This window comes from Pocillopora verrucosa, chromosome 7 (assembly GCF_036669915.1).
Source record: "Pocillopora verrucosa isolate sample1 chromosome 7, ASM3666991v2, whole genome shotgun sequence".
Taxonomy (NCBI): Eukaryota; Metazoa; Cnidaria; class Anthozoa; order Scleractinia; family Pocilloporidae; genus Pocillopora; species Pocillopora verrucosa.
Window position 1 is genome coordinate 18,190,718 of NC_089318.1, and position 26,113 is coordinate 18,216,830.

The window sequence follows — 26,113 nt, forward strand, 5'->3', positions numbered from 1 at the left end:
GGCGCCTTTCCGTTTTCTGTGGTGTCAGGATTTCGCGAACGACCTCGTTCACTGATAAAAAAGTGCACGAAGTTAAAGACGCGCTGATTATTCTTCTAATGGGGCTCAGGTAAGTTTAAACCCGTTGGACTGGCTCTTTTCGATTTCATTTCGTTTCCTTCATTCTTAACGCCCAATCCTTCGCTCCTTCTTCCAGCCTTTTGGTCTTTCAAGAATTTTTGATCGTATGTATTGGCTGAGGCTACGAATTATTGGAAGAAAATTTTCCCTATGAAATTTTGCAAATTTCGTAAACAACCGAAAAACTATTGAAATAGTTTGAATTTGATCAAATACCAGTCTGAGAGGCGATTGGACGAGAACAGTTGAATGGCACTTGAGGCCACGTGGTCGTCTCAAATGATTGACTTTCAGCTCTTCGTGTTTATCTTAGCATTATCGCTGTCGTCTGCATGTGACTTTTGCATGTTAATTTACATTTTCTTACTCTTTGTGTCAGCAAGAAAGACATCGTCACCTTAAAATGTGGCCAGAGATCTCTGTCACGACAATTTTCGTGTTTGGTGTCGTTCTATCGTCCACGCAGAAGAGATCAGTTCCTGTGAATGAGTGGAAAGCAGGCAAAGAGTTTGAAGGTTAGATTTCTGAATGTTGAGCGCAGAGTGCGAGGAATAATTTTAGAATGCAACGTATTAGCTCACTCCAATTTAAAAACAGAGAAATTTGACACCACCTCAACCACTAACAAATCTGATGTTCTAAGTCGAGATAAATCGCTCTCCAAGGCACAAAAATCTAATGAATCTTTCATTCGGAATAATTTAACTTTGCAAACCAGTGTCAGTATCAGTCGTTGTACATTTTGATATTCCAGAAAGCGAAAGGTCACTGAAGGAGCGATGTCGATTTCACAATTATGCCTAAAATGCTTCAATACTCAGTTAGAAATTTCATGCTGCGTTTGATAAACGCTAAAACTGGCTTAACAGCTCTCTCAAAATGTTTGGATGCTAAGAATAAAATATTCTAAGCGTGAACCCACTGAAGTGAGACAGTTCATTGACTTTGACGAGCAAACTGGAAAACGATAAAAACTAATGGGTGACGTTTTGATAAAATATAGACATTACTTTTTTAGTTTGTATGATAGTCTCTTATAGGTGAACTTTGTTTTATTTTTCTGAGCTGTAACAAAGGTTCAATACGCGTCCACCTTTTTGGCAAGGTTTGCAAGGGGAATTATGTTGTTTTGGGGGTATTAATTTAATTATCTTGAAAACTCAATCACTTTTGTTCTACTGTAATTGTAACGTGGTATTTTTTAATATTCCGCCTTACGAAAACAATCGGACGGAACAATGTGGTGTAAAAATTCTGCTCTCAAGCAACATGAAGGATTAGACAGGAAGCGCTTAAAAAATCATCAATTCACGTTTAGAGCTTTTACTAAAGATTAAACTGCAGATTACTTTAGTTTAATAGGCAGACAACATCGTAGACAGGTAATTTAGTGTTAACAACCGGGTTGAAAACGTAAATTAGCCACCGTAAAGGGTAAAAAAGCTGACGTTTCGAGCGTTAGCCCTTCGTCAGAGCGATTGATCGTAGACATCTCCCACTATAAATGAGCCTCAATCTTTCTGCACGTTAGCAGCCCATGCACGCTTACCATGAAAATTTTGTCGAGAGAGATAGTTGACATATAGGTTTTGTATGAACTGAAAGAAAATTAAAAGAAAACATCCGTCGCTGGGAGGCAATAATATAGTTGGTGACCTTTTTCAAATATCAGGATTGGGGAAAATATACAGGTAACGGGTAATAGACGAACAGTTTCCTTTGTAAAAGGCAAGAACTGTTTCAATTGTTTCAATTGCAATCTGATTTTCTCGAAATTTCCATGAGTAATGTTCTGGAATTACCTCTGTCAAGTGTCCGTGATGCATATTTACTAACCATTTAGGAGATCTTTGACACGTTGAGGCTTGGAGCGTCCATTTAACGCCAAAATGACTCGGTAGGCACCACATGCGGTCTTAAGAAAGTATGTGTCAGAAAATGTGCGGCGGTAAACATGATTTTATCGTTGCTAAAAGAGTACGTGTGAAAATATACGTCTTTCTGCAGTTTGCAATTTTGGTGAAGGAACCTAACAGTTCGAAAACTGTTTTCTTTTTTTCTTCCAATTAGTTCGACTGTCGCGTGGGTTCGCTCCTTACGCTGGTCAGGTGGTCGTTTTCCATCAAGGGGTCTGGAGCACAGTTTGCGACGACGCCTGGGACGAGAGCGATGCTTTTGTTGTATGCCGAGAGTTAGGTTATCCTAACGTTACCTTGGTAACAAGAGGATCTTTCTTTGGTCAAGCGGGGACAATAAATTTTGAAAAGGTTCGTTGTAATGGAAACGAGACAAGACTGGGTCAGTGTTACCACAAAACCTCGACACCACAGTCAAACTGTAAAACTGGATGGAGGAGGGAAGCAGGAGTGATATGCGAGCCCGCTAAGAATGCGGATCCCAGAGGTAGTGTGATATTTGATCGCAGAATTAACTTTCATAGGAAATACGGCATTTTAATTGAATGTCGTGAGACCATTTCAAGGTATTGACAAGGGTTAATCAGAACAGTGAAAATATAGAGAGGATGAGAACTAGAAAGGAACAAAAATAACAAGCGGGCTGTTTTCGTTATTTAAAGGAGATCTCAAATGTCCTTCTCGCGATCGGTTTCAAGTTTGTGTCTACGAATAATTGATTGGGTGGCTTAGGAGATTTCTAGACCATTCACACACAGAAGTATATAAAAATAGATGGAAACTCAAATCAATCTTAAGCTCAATTGAAAATTGTCCTTTCAATACCATGTGATGTTTCTACTGTAATTAAGTTGTTAAGTTTATTGTAGAAGGTGCAATACCGTGATCCAAAGGGAATCTGTTTTTTTTTTCTTGTCAGATCTCCCTAGAGTCCGCCTGTCAAATCTAACCAACTCGGAGGGCTCAGGACTAGTGGAGGTGTTCATGCATGGTCAGTGGGGAAGAGTGTGCGATTACTCTTGGGATTTTGATGATGCCTCAGTCGTCTGTCGTCAGCTTGGGTATCCTGGTGCGGAACATTCCACCTGCTGTGGCATGTACTTCGGGAAGGGTACAGGACCTCCTCTTATGGCTCGTGTGGACTGTTCAGGAACAGAAGCATCGATATTTCATTGCAGTCACGTGGGGAAGGACGACGCAAGGTGCTCTAGACGTTCCAGTGCTGGAGTTGTATGTAAACTGAATAAACCAAATGGTGAGTACTAATCATTTAATTAACAATGAAACAAAATAAGACAAGAGAGGGATCTAGAAAGTGTTAATCTATTAACCCCTCCTCAAGATTTTCCTTCAATGCTGGCAATCAAGAGAGGATGAAGGTTCACGCTCTCATGCTGTTAGACATTTCTTGGTCGCTCTAGGGAGAGATAATTTTAATTAAAGTCACGTCGTGTAAGCCTAATGTTTCGTAGCTCTTGCGACTCACCCGGGTCTAAAGTATACTGTAAGAAAAGAGAGAATAATGGGACACATAATACTCAAGTCCCAGAAAACCAAAGTCTGCTCAGGGGTGCACAGCTGATGAGGCCAATATTTAAGGTCATTTATTCATCACATCACGGGTTTATTTGGAGCCAATATAGTTGGTAGAGTGCTACACCGGTATCGCAGAGGTCATGGGTTCAAATCACGCATAGGCCTAATTTTTTTTAGGCCTTATTTGCACTACTGTCTAGGTAGTGTTCATTACTGCAAAGATCGGTTCCATTCTTCGGTTCGATTCTCTTCTATTTACTCTCGTCTGAAGCTTGCTGTTCGTCCGTTTCTTCCTGCTATTATTTGTAGGTTTCATATAAAGCCCTTAGTTGTATTCCTCAACCAAAGGTCCTGGAATTACTTTAATTTCTTTTCCCTTTTACATTGTCAGTTCGCCTGGTTGGTTCTCATCTCGCACATGCGGGTTTTGCGCAAATTCGTCACAATGGTCGTTGGGGATCTTTCTGTGATTGGGACTGGGGACTAGAACAAGGTCATGTTATTTGCCGTGAATTGGGTTATCGAAGAGCTCTCTTTACAACCCTTGGAGGCGTGTTTGAAAGACAGTCGGGTCCAATCTGGATAGAGGAGGCACAGTGTCACGGAAATGAATCATCCATCTTTAAATGCGATTTAACGTACATCCGGGATATGGACGAAGTGTATGGCTGTGATCATAGTCACGATGGTGGTGTCATCTGTGAGTCCGAAAAAGAATCAGGATCTAACGGTATGTTGGCTCAAATACAGGAAATGAAATAAACATGGGCCTCTTGGTTATTAGATGATTCGCCCCAATGCAAGTTCGCCCCACCTTATACGAGCTCGCCCCAGCACAACGAGTCAACTTTAAGTCAAAAAGAAGGACACTTTACTGGAAATATTTGACGTGGCGTGGTGCAGGAGTGAGCTCAACATTTTCCATTTCACAGGCGCTTTTATATGAATCACACAGCGTCTAAAATAGAGAGAATATCGAAGTATTTTATCCCCCCTCCCCCCCTCTCTCTCTTTCTTAGCTTCCTTCCCTTTTATTCAACAGAAACAGCTGCAGTCAGATTACAAGGTGGTAATTCTACTTACATGGGAGGGGTGGAAATCCAGCGGCATGAAATCTGGCACTCTGTTTGCAGTATTGCCTGGGATAAACATGACGCTGATGTTGTTTGTCGTCAGTTGGGATTCCCAGAGGCTGTGGTGGAACTTGCCCATGGTCAGTTTGGTTCCAAACCTGGACCTATGTGGTTGACGAGTGTGCATTGCCATGGAAACGAGACCTCACTGGACCAATGTGTGAGCGCTGGATGGGAGATTAAAAAAGATTGCGGAGAGAGATATGGCGCAGGGGTGATATGTAAAACGGAAAACGTTACCGGAGGTATATAAAGTGACCATAAGAAATTAGTGTTTAACACGAAAACAAAGCCAAAAAAAGAAAATTACGTGACAAGTGAAAAATATTCAAGGCGCATAACGCAGTAACAACTAGCAATGCAAGTACAAGCACAAGCACAAGCACAAGCACAAGCACAAGCACAAGCACAGGCACAAACGCAAAGGTAACAGCACCTACTTTACCGTGGAAACAGGCTCGACGATAGCACAAACACAACGATAATAATTTTTCCTTTGTCTTGTGCTTGCGTTTGTGCTTGCGTAAAAGCTGTTTCTACCATAAAATAGGAGATATTATGCTTGCGTTTTTGCGTGCGCTTGTGAAAACCAGGCTTAAGAGTCACATTATGAATAAAAGTATACTATTTTGGCCGAAGTTTAAGTGGAAGAGATAATCACCTACTGAAGTAAAATATTTGATCTTTCCTTTCAGACGGTGAAATAAGACTTAGCGGATCAAGTGAAGTAAACGAGGGTCGAGTGGAGATTAAATTGGGAGGAATCTGGGGCACGGTATCAGACTTGGAGTGGGATCTTCGTGAAGGTCACGTGGTATGTCGTCAGCTAGGATACCGTCAGGCCGTGCGCGTGTACTCGCATTCAAGGTAATGTATGATTAAGTTTCATGACAAACAAGGTCGCATGTGCAATGTAACATATGTTTTTAATTATCTGTTTTTCCACAGGTATGGCTCTGTGGATAAGAAGATTTTGCTCAGCAACCTGGACTGTACTGGAGAAGAGGATAGCCTCTTGGGTTGCCATCGCGAGTTGAATTTCAGGCTTTACTCGCCAGGCGATAATGCAGGGGTACAATGCACGAATGATACTAATTATAAAAGTGGTGAGTAGTTAACTGTGGACAAGCTTCCTTTCTCCCACCCATTCCTTCACCTCCACCCAAAACAGTTCTTCCCGATAAATAATAGAGTTTCGCGACTGCAAGGATCGGCACAAAAAGGGCGGATTGTGATCTGACTTTGAATGAGGTAAAGCCTTTAAGGTGAGGTTATCTTTTCTCAGAGGCACTGAACCAGGGTGATATTAGATTAAAGGTTATACTCGCAATCTGGATCCCGCAACGCATGCCTTTTTTCTAAAGAAGTAAATGGGGTAAAAAATTTCTAAAGGAACTGTGGTGCTAAGTCGGCGGGGGGGAAGGGTAGAACAAGACAACTTGTGATGTAAATTGGTCACCGTCTAAATTGGTCACAAGGCTTTTGTCAGAGCAAATAGCTACAGTAATTTTTAAATCGCAAACGGCTTAAGGAATCAAGAGAGAATCCGGAAATGGCCAATCTCTTAACTCCGAATTTTCCATTCCCCTCGAAAGCACTTGGGCATCTTGGAATGTTAATGCACCGCTATTCAAATCAATAAATGGCTCGTAAGGAATTTTACCGAATCAAGGTGTACATGAGGGAATCTTGATCTCAATCTGACTCTCCCTTTTATTTTCTCTTGCCCTGGGCAATTTCAACTGAAGGATTTGACATTTAACTTGTGTTTTAACAGATGTTGAGGTTCGTTTGTCTGGTGCAGACACGCCTAACTATGGTCACGTGCAAGTTAAGTTTAATGGTACCTGGGGCACCATCTGCACCATGCATGATCTACCTTACCCGTCGGCGGAGGTGATATGTCGTCAGCTGGGTTTAGGACCTGCGCTAAAACAAACATTTATGAATGATGAATGCACCGCAGTGAGAGAAGGCGCCGAGACTGTTTGGCTGTCTAGCTTGAATTGTCAAGGATTTGAACATTCTGTTGATCAATGTCCTCACAGAGGATGGGGTAAACTTGACCCTGAGTACTGTTTAGGTTGCACACCTAAGCATTGCAGTGCCTGTTTGATATGTCAGCCGGTGACCACTAATACTACAGGTAAAGTGGAACAGTCGTTAATTTTATTGGCGTTGTCGTTGTTTTTTCATTCCACTCTGCCCAAGCGTATTTGGGTAAGTGATCGCCGATCACTTCACTGGATGTGTCAGCCCACACCGTTCGCTCCATCCGTGATCGATCGCACCCTCAATTAAGAAAAAAATCCTGTTTTGGAACGAAGCAACAAGGGGCAATTAACAAATGAATGCAAAAGATATTACACGTATACACATGAAAAGTAATTTTTCACTCTCAAAAGCGATATTCAGAATCCTTTTATTGCTCCACATTTTCACCAGTAAGATAAATTGAATGCACTAATAATATCATCGCACAATCTCTAGACATATCACTGCGCATGGCCGGTTCCAATCTTCCCTACGCGGGCCGTGTCGAGGTCCAGTACGCTGGAGTCTGGGGCGTGATATGTCCACGCTTTATGAGTGGCACTGTGTTTAAAGTAATTTGCCGCCAATTGGGATTTGAAGACGTAATGGGTGACGTTACATTTTACGGGAGACGAAGGCGGACACCACTTTATGGGAAAGGAAAAGGACCGGTCTGGCTTAGCAAAGTACAATGCCATGGCAACGAAAGCAATCTGTCAGAATGCGTGATTGTCAGTCCCGGGGAAATTCTTTGGTGCTCGCACACAGAGGCACTGGAACTCATGTGTCGTCCTAAAAATTATAGAGCACGTAAGTTGATTAGTAGGTAGAAGTAAGTGATCAAGGGGAACTAATTCGCGATGCAAACGAGTTTAGGAGGTTTTCGCACGGGAATTAGTCCTTGCCAACTAGTTAAGACACAAATTTAAAGGAAAATATGTCAAAAACAGCAAAGACAATCTTAAACTATGTATAGCTCCATTCAGTTCTCAACTGATGAATGGACACCCCGCAAGACGCCGACACTACTGTAAGAAAGACACCTTTTTGAGTCAGACTACTCTTTGAGAGAAACACCTCAGTAAGACAGACACCTCAATAAGACGGACAGTTCATTGGACAGACGCCTGAGTAAGACGGACACCACAGTAAGATAGACGCCTCGATAAGAAAGACATCTGGGTGTAATAGACACCTCAGTGAGACAGGCGCCATAGTAAGACAGACATTGTCCATCAGAAGGAGAAATGGAATCGCTCCTGATAATTCCCGTCGTAGAAATATTTAGCTTTAATACGCACGTTTAATTTTATCTACGATATAAGCCCGATATAAAGAAATCAGCCAAAAATTTTACGTCAGCCCACAGCACTGAAATCCGTGAAATAATGGTATACTTTGATTGATTAGCTTATCAGGTCCGCTTGGCTGGATCTTCCGTGCCGCATGCTGGGCTGGTTGAAGTTTTATACAATGGCACCTGGGGTACAGTGTGCTCCAGTGTGTATCAGTGGGATGTATCCACACCAAATGCATTAGTTGTCTGTAGACAGCTTGGATTTGGGCCACCTCTCAGGTCAGTGTGCTTATAGAAATGGATGTAAAAAATGAACCAAAAAAAGAAGAACTCAGTGGTTTTGTGGAGAGCGTGGTGGCTCGTAATCCGGCATCTTGGGACCCACTCCGCCTGGACCACCAGATCGATTTATTGCCGGGTGGTCCTTAGTTCTATTCCACGACTTCACTTGTAAATAGCCAACTGGTTTGCTTCCTGCTAGTTGGTAGACAACAAGCAGTCTCTCCTTTTCGGCGCAGTCTGTCGTAAAAAAATCCGCCGAAAAAAAAGTAGTTGATTTTAGCGAGTCGTAAGCGCGCTGTGCGGAACAGTGAGATTGAGGCGTTTGAAAAGTGCCCTTCACTCCCAGACTTCCTTATGGTGCGCTTGTTTTCTGACACGCGATTCCGTTCTCGCGAGAACTAGGGACTGCTCGTAATCTAGCTAAATGGGGATATAAATAATTTTACTTTAATAATACAATTTTATTATTTTTTGCAAGATACTTGAGTGTTTTTGTTCAGTGAGCCACAATAAAAACTAATGACTCACTGCTAATTGTGTCACCCTTATGAAGTTTTTTTTATTGGAAGAGGGAAGATAGTTTGTCAAGAATCATGCGAATAAATGATTTTCACAAGTTAACAGTTTGAAGTAAAAGAAGATTGAGAAATTAATAACTTGACTGGGATTGAAACTGTTTTTCCCTGATACCGGTTGGTTGTCACTTCGAACGAATCCGCCTCATTGGCGCGATTTAAATGTTATATATTTTTTTTAATCACTGCTGTTATCTCTTTTAAAACGTTGCAACTTACCTTCCTCATTGGAAATCAGTTGGGATCACTGTTATACTCTTGAGTGACAAAAAAATCTCTTGTTTCTTCTGCACAGATCAGCCAGTAGCTGGTTAGCTCCGGTTTTTTCCAACTGTGCATCACGTGAGCATGCTACTGGGCCTATCTGGCTGTCAAACGTCACGTGCCGAGGAAATGAAAGTTCTGTAGACCAGTGTCCAAGTCTTGGTTGGGGAAAGACGGAGCGGCATTGTAGCCACACCTCTGACACTTGCTTGGTGTGCTATAATTCACGGTATCAGAACTCTGGTGAGACACTTTTCTACTTTTTTTATTTTCGTCTGGTTTTTTGAGAAATATTTCAGTGCAAATTTGCTCTGTGCTCCACAGAAGTAAGACTCGCATTGATCAACGAGGTGATTTGCCGTCAGCTCACCAAAGCAAGGCACTTTCTGGGTGTCAGGGATATCAGGGGTTGTAGCTGACAGCGCCTCCGCTTTTTGCTGACTCGACATCAACAACAAAGACAGCAATAACATTTTACGATATTCATAGTTTTCACGCGATGAGCTTGAGAGATTTTGGCCGTAAACCAACCGTGACTCGCAAAAAGCTCCTTTGCGAATGCATCTTCTTGTTGACGGGAGTTATGATTGGAAGCATGTCCTTTTATTCTTGTTCATTTGTTTGTTTTACAGAAATTGCTTTGGAGCTTACTGGTTCCCAAGTTCCTTACGCCGGCCGCGTCAAAGTACGCTACCAAGGGGTGTGGGGCACGTTTTGTTCCGACGAATGGCAACATGAGATTGCTGAGGTGATTTGTCGTCAGCTCGGTTTTGATGGCGTTGAACTGGACTTAACTTTGAACAACCTAGACGAGTATAGCCGGCCTAAAATATATGACGTGGGCCCAGGCCCGGTTTGGTTTCGCAGCTCTGGATGCAAAGGTCATGAAAAAAATTTGTCTGAGTGTGATCTCACTGAGGACAGATACTGCTTAGACGATAACGTGGAGCTTATTTGCAAAATGGAAAATGTTTCTGTTAATGGTAAGCGGTTTCAATTTGTCAGGATATGTTGTAACGTCAAAAAAAGGTTAATTGGTGGGGTCGTGCGAGTTGATTGAACAATACCGCGGGAGCTTTTTAATTAGTTTCCTTTTCTTTGAAGCTAAGCGACAAGGAGTATTATCTCAAGATGCCAGTCCATCGCAGTTTGACAGTTTTCTGTAACTCATTTATATCACGGGTTTCGATAAAAGCCGATTACTGGCGGTCTACCGCCGCCCATAGAATCTCTCACAACCGATAAGGCCTATAGACCTAATTCCAAAACGGCAGCTGCCTCACATGATCTGGATCGAGTTGCATGAGAACGAGGCGTCGAAAGCCACGATTTTAGACCAGTTTAGCACGCTCTTGTGTTTGGGTTTGGCCTTACGGTCCCCTTTCTGAGCGTAACCACTAAGAGAAAAAGATAGTGAAACCCCTGTTAACACTCATGAGTCGAGAGGCACTCTGAGGGTAAACCGTCTCGTTCAAGAACAAAACACGATGATCAGCCTTGATTCAGACTCAGACGGTTCGGTGGTGCATTCAGCACGTTAACCATGATCCCACGCGCCCCCCCCCCCCCCCCCCCCCCCCACCGCAAATTAACTAAACTGCACCGGTTGGTTTTAAATTGCATTTACGGTATGCTCTTCAAAGAAATCAAATTTTTTTCGCCGGGGCGGCCCTTCAGTGATGAATATACACAATCCAGGGTTGTCCTTTCTGGTTTACTCTTACTCATTTGTTTTATTAGGAAATTCAGATTTATTAGAACATTCTTAAACTTCTATTTCCTCCAGAATTCGCTGTCAGGCTCCGTGGAGGAAGCCATTCAAACGAGGGCCGAGTGGAGGTTTTCTATGGTGGCCTCTGGGGCACTGTAAGGACCTCCAAATGGGACCTTACAGACGCCATGGTTTTTTGCCGTCAGCTTGGTTTCCCAAAAGCTCAAGCCACTTCATATAAACAAAACGACCTATCCAAGCAAGTGTTTTGGTTCAGTAATTTTGAATGTGACGGAAGTGAGGCCACGTTAGGGCAGTGTAAGCACACTCGGTTAGGAAAGGCCCTGTATAATGACGACGAACCTTTGGAAGTCTTTGTGCGCTGCGCGCCGGGCACGGCGAACAACACTTCCAAGTTCTTTCCCACACCAGCTGCATCGATTGCAGGCTTAAAGACCACCACTGTAACTTCAAAACAGGTGCCACCGAACACTGCGAACCATGTACCTAGCCAAACTTATACCTCTCAAGGTCCTTTGTCTACCTTAGCACCATCCACCACAGGCCCTTCCATTAGTTGCCCTAGAAATAGGTGCCAAAATGGCGGCTCATGTGAGCTGGCGGAGAGGTCATGGGAATGTCGCTGTTTGGAAACGTTTTCTGGGGACTACTGCGAAGTTAACGTTGGTAAGTTTATAGAGAAATTATATTGTCATCAGATCCGTAATGAAACTTTCCAATTGTTACCTGGACTAGAAACCTCACAGACCTCCCGCAGCTCAGGCTGTCAAATTTCAAGAATCTTAGCACAAGTGTGAACGCAAATGGTTTGATCACTGGTACGCTTCTCAGTGAATAATCATTATAACCGCTTAATAAAACGCCATTAGCTAATATTTATTAAATTGAATCGTTCTTCAAGACAAAACTTTGATTAGTATAAAATAACGATTGATTAGTAAATATAAGAGAATATTACATCTGGTGTACTGACGCGCGACCTTGTAACATTTTCATTTTGAATTTCTTGATTTGTATATATTTCAGGAAGTAATGCAGTCTCGATGATCTTGAAAATGACTTTAAATCAAGTGAGTGGCATGTCTAAATACATTTAGTAATCCATTTTAAGTTATGTTATGTCAGGAGCCCATTACACGGAGCCTCCATACTAATTGTACCCCTGAGTCAACCTTGTCCCGTATCTTTTTATTTTTAGAACTGAAATATGTGGGGGGTTCTTTAATTTCTCGCGAAAACACGCTAATGTACGCATAATTGAATACTTTCGTGCGGTCTGTATGTGACGTGAACAATAGAGGACCACAGCTCTCTTATGGTTGGCTATTATGTAAAACACCCGCGAAAAACCCCGTGGGAAGTGCTTCTTAAAATAATAAGATACGGACTCAGAGGATAATTATGGAAGATGGAAGCTCCGGGTAACGGGCTCCTGAACGTTATGTCCTTGTTATCGTGTTGAAAACAAATGAAATTTGCTGTATATTTCTCTTTCTTTTTCCTATTTTTCTTAGTGGAAACCTTTCGACTTTAAAAAGACTCTAGCTGATCTTTTAACAAGCCATTGCAAGTTGAACTCGTGTCTGGCTAAGGGAAAGTAAGTATAATAATACGTAATCAAAAACAAAAGCGATAATAAAACCATGTAACGAAATAAAATGGTTTTCTTTGTTTCAATTTCATCCTCCAAAGGTATTTCCGTCAAGTCAAAGAGTATGTACCAATGCGAAAATGATGCTACCCTAAGTTAAACTATGTAACCAATTATTTCAAAGAGGGAGGGGAGGGAAAGGCAGAAAAACTGTATGTATAGGAAACTGCGGTTAAAATACCTTAATGAATAGTTTGCTTATTTCAAAGTTATAACTTTCCTCTACGCTGGCTTTCATGGCCGTCTCGCACAACACGAGTTGAACGTGCTGATAAAAACGAAAATGAGTGTATTGAGAAATTTTTTAAACCATTTGGTAGCGAAAGATTTGGCGATAAATATTAAATTTAATGAAATTCCATGGCTAACCTTTCTTGGTTACCCGAATGACTTTTAAAAATTTTACGTCTGTTACTTTCTCATCTTCAAAAACTGACAAACAGATCTTTACTTTCTTCCTGACTTGCTTTGAATGGCCTTTAGTCGCTGAGCCATTTCGTTTGAATAATGTTCTCCAATTTTTCAGGAAATTAAGAACGAAACGCCTGATAAATTCTCCCAGTTTCCGAACCGATGACGTCATAATTCTCCAGGGCTACCCTAAACAGGTGCAGGGTACAAGTCTCTTGAATGTGAGGCTGGCCGTGAAGATGCCTGGGGATAATAACAATACCGTGATTTCGCGTGAAGGATTGCACCGTTTGCTGGTGAAAGTAGCGCCGGGAATTCATCGGCGCCTGGGTCATGAAGTTGCTTATATCGATAAAACAGATGTTCACTCAGCTCCAATTTCTTCTGTCCAACCATTAACTGCTCCTGCTGTTGGCCGCGAGTCGAATGGACGTGAGTTTTCCACGTCTCACAGCTCCGCGTTGATAGCGCTTGGTGTTGCTCTTGGAATTGTGAGTCTTATTGCCATCATTATGATCATCTTGTACTATCGGAAGGTAAAACGGTGAGTACCGTAGCAGTGAAGGAAGTTTGTTGTACAAGAAACGCTAGGAAAAGAAATAGAGGGGCACATAGGGGTGGCAAGTGGATGTAGGAGGGGAAAGGAAGTTTTGCAAGCTGATGTTGGGCTGCATTGTGAGACGCTGAACGGCAGTGGGCAGTTCATGGACAGGATATTCGAGAAAGCAAGGCGACACTAGGAAGGGGGTAGGCAGAAGTTGGTTCGAGGGGGGAGTGGGAATTAGGAAAGAATCTAATGTTCTGAAGCCCGTAAGCCAAAGGCAGTAATCACATTCAGTTGCAGGGAAACGCATGGTCCATTGTTTAGAAGAGAAGAAAATTAAAGAAGGTTTTTTTTTCCGATTGTTCAAAAGATCATCTTCGACGAGATTCAAACCGTTATTGCTATCAGCATTTCCTTCCGTCAAAAAGGAAATTATGTCTACTGTGTTACTAAGCAAGAAGCATGTGGGAATAATTTTATTAGAGGATAAAAAAATCAGTTGTATAAATGGATAAAATATCTCCACTAGCATGGTGTTCCAATGACAAAAATGCTCGATCTTTTTCAGGGAGGAGGTTTCATTTGATCAGGAGGATTCGGGCGCGGACGAGAAACCCGGAGAAAATATACGATTGATGGCTCTTTGAATCACTACATACTCTTCAGGAAATAATTACCGGAGTGGACACTGTCATCATTATAGACTGTTGTAAAACTTTAAGAACCACACGCCAAAGAGGTTACTTGACAACATGTAAATCATCTCGCAATTAACTAGAACAGATACATACGTGTATTCCATGCGTGCATTCCACGCGTGAAGTAAGGGAGACGCGCCTTATGCACTGGACAACAGTCTACGCCAAAAACATTGGACTGTAGGCCTCGATCTACACACAGCCACATAAAAACAGATAAACAACAAAAAATGTCGCCTGATAAGGATGAGATAATAAAAGTGTGCGAGCTACAGAGTCAATACCTTCCTGTTTTCAGTAAAACTCATAGCCCACTTTCCCCGTGCCCTTCCTGTTCTGAAAGGTGACGTTAATTCTTGAGCAAGTAACGGGAATATTCCAAAAAAGGAGACAAACTTGGACATTTTGATTTCTCCCGTCATTTGATAGCACCTTATAATTAAGACGACTAGTGTATCACATCTTTATCATTTCATGGATCGAATGACAGCTTTCTCTGACCTTTTATCCAGCTTGAGCTCAGAAATGTGAAATTTATGGTACAAGAGACAAAATTCATATGACAATACATTAATTAAACTTAGATGAGTTCTGTCCTTGCGACGATCCCATGCCAGAAAATAAAACGAGCGCATTCATGCGGTGTTGTTGACATCTTTGGATGCCTCCTAAGATAGTTCTTTGTGTAAATTCTATACCGATAATGAGATAATGAATGAAGACCAATCTTGACCAATTAATTTTCGACGAAATCTTCTTAAATGTTTGAGCAGTTTGAAAAAAGGATAATAATTCCTTTTTGTAATAAAAAAGGAACTGGTAACGAAGTTGTGTGAGAGCGATTTTGCATTTGTAAGGAATGTGAGAGACTGGATCGAGACCTAGATATTTCCATATTTGGAGGGTAAACATCTTGGTAAGTGGAGTTTTGGTACCCAGTCGGTAGAAATCTTTTTAATTTACGAGATGAGAGGGGCTTGATTCCCTGTAAATTCGCTTGCAATTTGTTTGTTGATACTTGCATTTGTTATGGAAAACGCTGGAAGTACGCCACCGCGATGTCCGTGCGGATTTTGGGGGTAAGTTCAGCGTTGTGATGTTCACTGAGAGCTTTGATCCTCTCACAAAATCACGACTTTCCAGTTGATCGTACAAACCGTTCTGAGTTAGGGTACAGTCTTATTTGAACTTTCGGTTTTTGTTTTCTTTTTCATGTATAGGTCTCCGCAGACTTTGAATTTATGTTCCAAGTGTTACAAGGATGGTAAGAAAACTTCTAACTTGTTATATTTTAATTAAACTGACAACAACACTGTCTTCATTTCGCGATCTAGTTGTACGTCCAAACTCTGTGATAGTCAAGCAGTGTTTTGAGGGATATGAGTAGGTCTGATGATTTGTCCTTTTCGTCTTCTCTTAGAATTGCAGAGAAAAGGAAGAACGGAAGAAAAAGATTCGGCGCGTTTAGTAAATGAGTCTAATGCTCAATCGTCAAATCTCGAGCAATCCAAACATGACGTTGAAAAGAAGCCTTCGACCAGTACTGCAGAAGAAGGCAACCGTGAAATTGAACTCGGCAATAACTATATAAATTGTGGCAGTAATACAAAATCTAAATTAAAAGTAGAGAGAGATGATCCTCAAGACACAAGCAGAGAGAAAGAATCAGTGAACAAGGCGATAGATGTTCCGCTTCAAAAGAAGAGAAAACGGTGTTGGACTTGCAACGCAAAGCTTGAACTCGCTCAGAGAGAGTTGGGGAACTGTAGGTGTAGTAAGTATTGAAAGGTTCCTTACTTCGTTATTTGCTGATGATTTGTTTTTGTAAGCTCTCTGACATATTCAATAAACCCAATTATGTGGTGAACACATAATTGGGTTTATTGAATTATGTGTTAGTGAATAAATTTACTCGTGTCGCTGGTAGCTAGAGTTTGAGACAACTCTTTCTCATCGCCTATTATTTACAGAGGGCTTTTGAAAACAACATCGCAGTGATAGATACTAGTTGTGTGGGATGGATCCTGTAAAAGCAGAATTTAAGTCTAATGGTCTTCTAGAATTCTGTTCAGTGTTAGTGACTTGGAAAGCGAAGGGAGCAGTACAGACACTACAGTCTGTGTTTTACTTTTCCTTCACATTCCACGAGTTTCTTGTTAGCCTACATGTAGCTGCACCCACCCACCCCCCCCCCCGGTGAGCCTACATGTAGCTGCACCCACCCACCCCCACCCCCCCCCGGTGGAATGGAAGCAAGGGAATATCTATGAAACCCCTTCCATCAATCATGTTCTGCAACGTCACTCTTTTGTAAGAAAATATGTAATGGGTTTAATTGGTTAACCCCTTTTGCCGATTCTTTCCCAAATTGGCAAGAGTTGGTAATTTATTTTCACACTAATCAACAAGATGGTGAACAGAATGCTTTCATGGTCACCTTTTCAGACAACAGTGATCTATGACATGGTTTTGAGGTAATTTTGTGCAACTTTTGGGATAGAGACATTTCAAGAAGAACTGCAGAAAGCCATAGATATGTTTTTTTGAAGGTAACAATGTCTCCATTTTGTTATCAACTGGCTATGGAAAATCTCAAATATATCAAACAGCACCAGTGATCCATTGCCTCTCTTCTCTTCTCTAGAAGAAACCGGTCACTATATTTATTTTGCCACCTGTTAAAGCTCTCATAGAAGACCAGGTGCACTATCTTAATGGACTTGGGCCAGAGGATTGTCCACCTATTAAATAGGGCTAGTTGTTTCTTGAAGTGATTCTCTTGACTGAGAAAAGAGTCACTTTTACTTCATGCTTGCAGTGTAACTGTCTCTCAAAGAAATCTGTAAAAACCTTGAGATTCTGCAGCAAAGGATCCAACTTTTTTCAAAGACTGTGGCACTGTTTATAAATGCATGTGGAAACCACATGGACGTTGAAAATCTTAGATTCGTAAGGGTGATGCTGATTGAACATCATCCTATTCTTGCTCTATACCAATAATTGCTCACAATCTCATCCTAGATCCTTAAAGTAAAGTATATATTTTAACTTAGACACTGAATTGCAAATTTATCTGAAAAATGGAAAATAAGTTTACTTTAATGTTGTAGTTCATCTTGATAACCTTTCACACTAACACATGCCACTTTGCAGGAAATATTATCAAAGTACATAATTTTGCATAGATAAGAGTGAAGTCACAGAACATGATTGGTGTCAGGTTTTCATAGACATTTCCTCCCTTCTGTTTCACCTGGGGGAGGGGGAGAGGGTACAGCTACACATAAGCTAGTTTCTTGTAAATTGTTATCAACATATTAATTGGCACTAGGATGCTAAGGTACAAATCAAGGCTAATTTTACTTAGTAAGTCCAGTTCAGCTGTGCACCATTTGTTGCTGATCGCATGAATTTTCATCTACCATTTGAAAAAATTCAGAATTTCTTTTGAGTATCAAAGCCTTAGATAATGGTGAGTTTTCATTATTTCCTCTATAAAATTAATTGCTGATAACATTTTGACAAGGCCCTCTGGCTCTGAGCCATTATGCAGCTTTGTATGCAACAAGCATCTTGCGCACTGCTAGGATCAGAGTGATGAGTAGGATGGCAGGAAATTCAACCAGACCTCATAAAAACCAAAGCATTATTTGCATATTTTTAATGACTATAAATGAGCAAATTAGTTATGAAGCATTCCTCTACTTTCCTACAACTTGATTTACAACATAGTTAGTAAATTTGTCTAATCAAATTCAATTGCATGAGCATACTTCATATTCCTATTGTGCATGCTCATGACATCAACAAATAAATCCCTCAAGAAATTTTTGCCACAATTTTTTACTTTGGGATTTTGTTGAAAATGTTATAAAACAATTGGTTCATATGTCAGCTGTGCGTTCATCAAGATATGAAGCACTTGGGAAGTTTGGTGAGCACTCAAGAAGCTAGAGTTTCTCTTGGCTATGCCTCGAGCAACTCTTACGCATCTTTTATGCTCAGTGGTTAAGAAGTGGGAAGCAATTTATCTTTTACACTCAAACATTAATGCTTATATTCTCCACACTTTTCTCTTTAATTCTCCATGGTACCAACATGGAGAATTTGGTTTTTACAATTGGGAGATTCTTAAATTGGTGATTATTTCCTTGATTCTCGTGACCTTTACAATTGATTTAAGGGTGATACTGTATGGAGAATTTAGAAGATCATCACTCATAGGGGTTCAAGGGTTGATAGACATGTCCTTGGAAGTTGGTCAAAAAGTAAATAAAGATGTTAAACTTTAAATTTGTTATGACCATGAGACAGATATAAATCTGAGAACTTGTTATTGAAAATAAAGCACTTAGTAAATAATTTCTGTTTTTTACCTTCAGGTTATACTTTTTGTCAATTACATCGATTACCAGAACAGCACAACTGTGCATTTGACCACAAAGAGAGTGGAAGACAAGAGGCAAGGAAAAAGATGATCAGTCCTGGACCAAAGAAAGTGGGAAGATCTTTCCAGAGAATAGATGAATGAGGTGCATTTTAGTGGATCTAGGTTTAAATAATGTATGGTAACTTATAGACCATACAAATGACTACAGTAACTATTGATTACTAAGGGCTCGGTCTAATTTGTATGAAATGTTGTGTTTGTGACTGAAGAAATGAATAAAAACCTGTTGGATGACAGATGAAGTTTATCAGCAGTCAGCTCTGGCTTGGAACTTGGACAGTAACATTTTATTGAAAAGCTGATTGGAGGTTAAAATTATTTTGAAAGATATGACTAAGAATTTTTTTTCCCTTGGTGGCAATGTCTTGGTTTAACACCAAACATTCAGAAATGAAAGGTAACGCAACATCAATGCAATATCAATTTGGGGATAGCTGGTTGATCCAAAACTAAATTCTCTGAACTAACATTATAAGAATTGTATGGTTGACAGTAAGGAGAATTAAAAATGTGATCTGGGAGCTAAAGGGTTAAGGAGACAGTTGATGAACATACAGGCAGCTTTTGAAACCCTCCATACCCTAAGATCAAAATATATATTCTCCATGCTATTCTTGGTACACATCCTTAAGAACTAACAAGGAGAATTTGTGAAACAGTCAAGAGCTTCACTTGTAGGTGATCATTTCCTTTATTCTCATGACCTTCATGTTTGATTCAGTGGTGATGCTGTAAGGAGAAATTAGATGTTAATTCCTCTTGGGGGGGAAGGGCTAAAAGTTAGGGGGGGGGCTGTTAACCAATACTGCCATGAAAGTCATATTTTTCAGATGTTTGAAAGTCACCAGCTTGATGTGTTGGGTATCTGGAGGCTTTACTCCACTGCAAGTTCACCTCCTAACACCTCTGCATATGCAATATGGAGTCTAAGTTTACCAAGTTCCTGTGAAATGCTGGGTGCAACAATGCAGGAATGCAAGTATTAAACTGCAAATTGTATATGTGGTGGTCATTGCTTAACATACCTAGGAATTTGCATGGTCAGCAAACTTTGTCACGGTTTTGCTGCATCATTGCATTTTATTTCAATATGTTACAATTTTGACAGCAAACAAGTATGTGATGCAAATTGATTAAGGTGGGGGCAAGCTTGCAGCATTGGTAAGGAGGGATTTCTCATTGGGGCGAAACCTCCATGAACTGATGTGTGCAAGTTAGTGAAATGTCAAAGATACCTGATTGTCATGAGTTTATTTTTCCTTAGACTAAGAGGGCATTGTAACAATTCCTGTCATCTGATTGGTTATTAATTCGGTATGGATTTTGCCATCTCTGCTTAGGCTCATGGTAAGGCTTCCATGAATTTTTGTTTTGGTCTCTTTGTCAGAAAAAAAAAACCAAAGAAACTGTGTTGGTAAACACCATGGGGTCAGGCAATACGGGACAATCTGTGACCCCACACACGAAAGAAAGTACTGCCCTCATTCTGCAGCCATGAACAGCAATGTAAAGAACTTAGTCACAGTTTTTCACTGCATGGACCTCTCGGGGGTAACTAACATATGTGTTTATAAATTGTGATGTCCCCAACAACAGGGTTTCACTTGTAAAGTAAACGAAATTGATTGTAAGGGTTTCATTTACAGAATGGAAATATACATACAAATGAAAATTTCAAATCTTTGACTTGATACCACTTAGAGTGTTCATGATTTAAAGTGGACTGATTATGGTGAATAGAGATATTTTGTAAGAAATATTTACTGTAAGAAATTTTCCTTCTATTTCTGGTTTATATCAACGATAAATTTTCAAATTTAGTCAAGGATAGCTATCTTAAGTATTCATATATTGTGCAGTTATTTTGTTCATAAGTTTTAAAAAAGTATGATTGTTCAAGGAAGAATGTCAAAGGAATAATAAATTTAAAAGTCAAGGAACTATTTTCCAGATATTGCTCCCCAGATCCCTCAAAATCTAACCTCTACTCCGCTAGAGTTGCTCAGCCGTAGATCACCAGCTAAATAAAGACAAAAAAGAGCATGTAGCGGCCGACACAAGGGTAGCAAATTTCAACGACAACTATGAGTTTCGCTAATGAAGACGCACTATGAAGTGAGGATATATTATACGGACAAGACTTCAATCGTTTTATTAGCGTAGTCGAGGTATCCAAGTACTTATCGTAAACTGAAATATGAAATTATAAGGAAGAAGCTAAGCTAAATTTTGAGATACGGACCAACATCCAATCATTCCGATATAAAAGCAAGATCCCAAAAGACTAGCTAAAACTCTAAAACAAACTCGCAAAAGACTATCTTCAAAGGATAAAGGAGAACCGCTTGAAAACGAATTCTAACAAAACTAATAACCGAGTGTAAAAAACGAGTAGCTTACTAACAAAGCATGAACAACGTAAGCCACGTGTTACAAGGTTGCAAAGAAACTGGTATAAAAAACTGGGCGAAACTACCAAAAGAGTAGATGTTTAAACAAGCACAAAGAAAAGGAACATAAGCACTTACACAACAGTCCCGCTTGTAAGAGTTTGACCGAAACCAACATCGAGATAAGGTGGGCAAAAGGGCGCTTTTCGATAAACACGTCTTATCGTTAGCCCAACGCAAGATAACTAACTAAATTGCGGTTCCGGGTGGAACTTAAAGATCACGTCCCTAATGGACAAACAGTAACGTTACTATTGCGGTTTAACACGTTTAATACGAAACAAACTAAAAACGAATCAATGTCCGGTGGCAAAGGCGTGGCAGCCGTTACAGAGCACGTCTATTGACTTGAATCGGAGAGGTGTTTATTGCTCAATGTTTGCTTGTGATGATCGCATGCATTTTTTTGTTGTTGTCGCGCTACATGGGCTTTTAAAGCTACAAACCTCAAGTCGCGAGAGAAACTCTAAATATTTTCACAGCATAATGATATGTACCACCTGTTTCGTTGTCCGATTTAAATATCACCCCTGCGCCGTATCTCTCCCCGCAATTTTTGTCAAGCGCCCACCCAGCTCTCACACATTGGTCCAATGAGGTCTCGTTTACAACTATGGCAATTAAACACAATTTTTTGACTCAAACTCTTGGATATTCACATTTATGTCCGGTAGCCGGTGAAGTATTTTTATGGTTTGATAAAGCTAGCCGCACAATCAGTCTGTAAAAGTTTTCCGTTGTTAACTCATAGACTAAAAACTTAAATTGAAATTGGACTAATTGATTTAAGACCTACCTTTCTTCGCATTCTGTTTCTGACTGCTGCGAAAAATATTCCCTTTAACATGCGAATGTAAAAGAACTTATCCAAGACGTTACAAAAACCATCTTGGCCTTCGTAATGGTTTCTTGATTCCTATTTACAATTAGATTGCGTCATTATAGCAGCATTTTATTTAGGCGTGCGCCAGAAACAGAAATGCAAGATGGGTGTCCGCTGACTTCTAACCGTGGAATAATCCCGTGGGGCTCCTCGCAACACAAAAATTGCTTTTGAGTAGAATTTTTGATAAAATATTCCAAACATTTAGCTCTAACGAGAGAAACGCTCAAATCGGCTCTTTCCCGATACTCATCAATTACAAAATTCTAAGCGTTCTTTATCTGAAATTCCTGCCTTTGGCACAATTTTGTTGATAGGAAATAATAAAAATATTCTCGATTTCAGCGACAAACATTTAACCGATAAGCTGATTATATAAAGAACATCTCGCGTCCCTCAAAGAATTTGATTTTAACTCCTGTTCAGCGAGTTAAAACGCCGATGGCCGTCAAGAAAGTTTTGATCAGCGAAGTGTCTTTGAGATACAAAGCATTGTAGTTGGGGAATAAACCTTCTTTCCAACTTCTTTCTTACTCTGTTCTTACCCAACCATATGCAAAATAGCAGGTAATTTAGTGTTAACAACTGGGTTGAAAACGTAAATTAGCCACCGTAAAGGGTGAAAAAGCTGACGTTTCGAGCGTTAGCCCTTCGTCAGAGCGATTAGAGGAATTGTGGGTTGTGTGTGGATTTATATGTAGGAAGAGGAGCTACGCCATTGGTGGGAATGTGGTGACGAGAAAACAGGAATAAATTAGTTGAATGAAAAGCGCTCGTTGATTCCGTGGGGATTAAGGGTGCCGATTTGGAATATAAATTTTTGTTCTAGTGTTTTACGGCTTTACGAACTGCCATATGCTGTTTAGAATGATAAGGAAGATTAAAGTGTCTAGCGACTGGTTTGGATGCGTCCTTGTCATTTCTTTCCACATCGCGAAGGTGTTCTCGGAATCGGTCACCCAGTCGTCTTCCTGTTTCGCCGATGTATAACTTATTGCAATAAGTGCAAGTTATGCAGTAAATAACATTGGCGGAGGTACACGTAAAGTGATCAATGATCTTAAGGGATCTTTTGGGTCCCGATATTTTCTCTACGTTATGAATGAAAGGACAAGTTTTGCATCGTGAGCGAGCGCATTTAAAAGTTCCAGGTTGGTCATAGGTTTGAAATGAACTCCTGACGAAAAAGTTGCCTATGTTTTTGTCGCGTTTGAATGAAATAAGTGGGGGTTGCGAAAAGATAGTGCCAGTCTCTGAATCGTTTTGGAGTAATTTAAAATTTTTAAGAATGATAGATTTAACTGCGTGGTTGTGAGGGTGAAATGTAAGAGTAAATGGAATGCGGTCAGTGTTCTCCTTCTCGGCCGTTTGTAGTGCTGCCTGTCGATCGATTAGTTGGGCACGGTGGTAGCCCGCTTGAACGACAGAAACAGGATAGCCGCGTTTATCGAAAAACTGGCACATTGCCTCTGATTTTTCGGAAAAATCAGAGTCGTCACTACATAAACGACGAAGTCTGAGAAACTGTGAAAAAGGTATGGAGTTCTTGACGTGTGATGGATGTGAGGATGAATACAACAAGTAACTATGTGAATCTGTAGGTTTGTAATAAACACTAGTACATAAGCCGTTGCCTTCAATTGAAATTTTGATGTCTAGAAAAGCCAAAGAAGTGTCGGAAATTTGCCAGGTATATTTAAGAGCCGGATGAAAGGAATTGACGGCGGTTATAAATTGAGTGAGCTCCTCCTTGGTAGAGGAGGTAGCGCCGATGCAATCGTCAATGTAGCGGCCGTAGAGTTGAGGTTTTGGGCCGTGGTATTGGCTAAAAAATTGGTGTTCGATAAAACCTACCAAAAGATTGGCGTAGCTGGGTCCCATTTTAGTACCCATGGCCACGCCATTAGTTTGTTTGTAGTAGTTACCACCGAATGAAAAACAATTGAGTGTGAGTACTAGTTCGGCCAGACGGAGCAGTGTTTCAGAGCTGGGTTCTTTAACAGAGCGTAGATCAAAAAAATGTTTGAGGGCCCGGAGACCTTCGTCATTGGGAATGAATAATAATTAATAAAATAATAAAAATTTACAGTGATTTTTGGTCAGTCCAAATTTAACCTATAAACGCCGTGTTATACGCTTAAGCCTCACTAAAGGAATTGTATTTCTGTTAGTAATTCTTAACACTAATTAGTGCCAGCTCTTGCTTGTTGTGTGACTGCGAAGGCGACGAGAGCGTGACAGGAAACGGGTGCATGGGAAATGACTTCATGATCGGATCAAACGCTCTTTACGTGACACTAGGCAATAACTCGTCAACCAAAAAACTTTCTAAACTTTGAATTCATATGAAATTTCTTAACAAGCATCCAACACTATTAAGAATTTTGAAAGAACCTCTCAGTATAATTTCTGTAAAAATTCCTGACTACCGAACATTTAGTCAATGAGACTGTGCGTGGCTGCTGGGAAGTTAGACTCAGCGTTACATTCATATTTGTGACCTACTCCGCTCCTAAACACGAAAATGAAAAAGCTGAAGATTTATTTGACATCCAGTTCCAGCATGACGATTGAAAAGTAAAATAGAATGCAGGACCAAAAAATAGATTCGTGACTTACAAATTTAACAAATGATACACCATTTTTTGTTTTCAGTTTGATAAGCTCATAATTGTATTCAGCCTCTTCGAAACTGCTCGTGTTACCAAGTATATCGTTTTGTTATACGCTTGCGGGGAAAATCACAATTTCACAAGAGTTACAAGTGAGTACTGAATTAATGACTCAATACACATGAAAAAATTTAAACTTAAGACGAAAGAATCAGAGAAATGTGACATTAATTCGTCTTAAGCGAGGGAGAAAGAAAAATATCTAGTTTCCCTCGAGGATTCGAACCTCGAAATTCAAATTTTATGATCTAAATCTCCAGGCTAAAGCTACAAAAGACCTCGTTAGTGAGTTAAGACATACGCTGGGTTCATATCTGACAAAACTTCTCGCATTCTGCTGGCATCTGAGTTGTCGAAAACGTCATGTATGAAAATAGATAAAGAAAGAGTAAAGTTCAAGCTCCATCGTCGAATGGAGAAATTAAAAACATCGAGATCTACGGGTTTAGAGATTGAATCCTCGAAGATGCTTAGATTCTCTTAATTATACACTCGTGACGGATAAAAAGATTTTTCTTTATTCGACCTCCGAGCAAAAAATTTCTCCTCTCTCTTTATTAGTTTGAATTCGATGAAGGAATTATTTCTCAATGCTGACATTAAGGTAAACATAATAAGCATTGAAGTCAATTCAGTTTTATATAGAGGAGACTGTCCTTCTCCGGGGAACTGAAAAGAGGATTTTGAATTGCGGATAGTTTGTGTCCTATATTGAAAGGAAAATGACTGACTCTAAGTCTCAATGGCGGGATGAAGTAATAGGAATACGGAAACATTAAAAATATACACAAAATTTGAGAGCAAGAACAAAAACAAAGAAAAAGACAAGCACGAGAACTTTCATGTAGTAAAAGAACAATTTTAATTTTCTAAACCGGACATTTGAAGAGATTTGTTATTTACTCGTGACAAGGGATTATAGACTGATCTATTGCTCGTTAATATGAAATCTTTCATGGTTCCATCGAAATTTTAGTAAAGCAAAACGTATTATTCTTGATATTTTCAGGCATTTAGAAATAATGACAACTTTTGGAGGATAAACCGGTTCAGAGGATGGCGGTTTAACAGGTACTAAACAGTTTTCATATTATAAATTACTATAGTGTAATTGTTTCGATGATTAGTCTCAGGGATTATTCAACAATATTCACTGAGCCTGCGGCGAATAATTGTTAATCATGACACGTAATACCCCGCAACTGGACATGCTTGATCATGAGCTTAAGGAGGTGTAAGTTCGGCCAAGTTCGTTCTCAGGATTGTTAAGGACCGAGACGATGGTTTCGTCAATGAGGGATATATTATACAGAAAAATTATTTATATAAACCAAGAGGTTACCAAAATGAATGAATCTGCGGGACTCGTTATAGTTTTCTTTATTTTGACTTACAAGGAGATATATTCGTGGCTCCTTTGTATTTAAAACTGCTGGAAAACGTTTTATGTTTGTGAAACAAAAAA

At 40.2% G+C, this 26,113-nt stretch overlaps 2 protein-coding genes across 3 annotated transcripts; both read left to right on the forward strand.

The window, feature by feature from the left end:
- On the forward strand, positions 1-14,465 carry LOC131774327 (scavenger receptor cysteine-rich domain superfamily protein). 2 transcript variants are annotated; one of them, XM_059090340.2, is made up of 18 exons: positions 1-109; positions 500-635; positions 2,191-2,523; positions 2,956-3,291; positions 3,964-4,302; positions 4,615-4,950; positions 5,401-5,572; positions 5,654-5,811; positions 6,483-6,851; positions 7,196-7,549; positions 8,150-8,315; positions 9,189-9,400; positions 9,790-10,140; positions 10,944-11,555; positions 11,916-11,959; positions 12,404-12,486; positions 13,067-13,495; positions 14,064-14,465. In XM_059090340.2, exons 2-18 carry the CDS (start codon positions 524-526, stop codon positions 14,140-14,142), a joined length of 4,485 nt encoding a protein of 1,494 aa, XP_058946323.2. In that variant the 5' UTR covers positions 1-109; positions 500-523; the 3' UTR covers positions 14,143-14,465. The 2 variants fall into 2 exon arrangements, with proteins under 2 accessions (XP_058946323.2, XP_058946321.2); XM_059090338.2 differs by having other exon boundaries at positions 6-109; positions 504-635.
- A 643-nt stretch (positions 14,466-15,108) lies between these two features.
- On the forward strand, positions 15,109-19,618 carry LOC131774330 (AN1-type zinc finger protein 3 homolog). The gene is made up of 4 exons (XM_059090344.2): positions 15,109-15,272; positions 15,414-15,457; positions 15,614-15,967; positions 18,576-19,618. Exons 1-4 carry the CDS (start codon positions 15,223-15,225, stop codon positions 18,722-18,724), a joined length of 597 nt encoding a protein of 198 aa, XP_058946327.2. The 5' UTR covers positions 15,109-15,222; the 3' UTR covers positions 18,725-19,618.
- Positions 19,619-26,113: the final 6,495 nt, after the last annotated feature.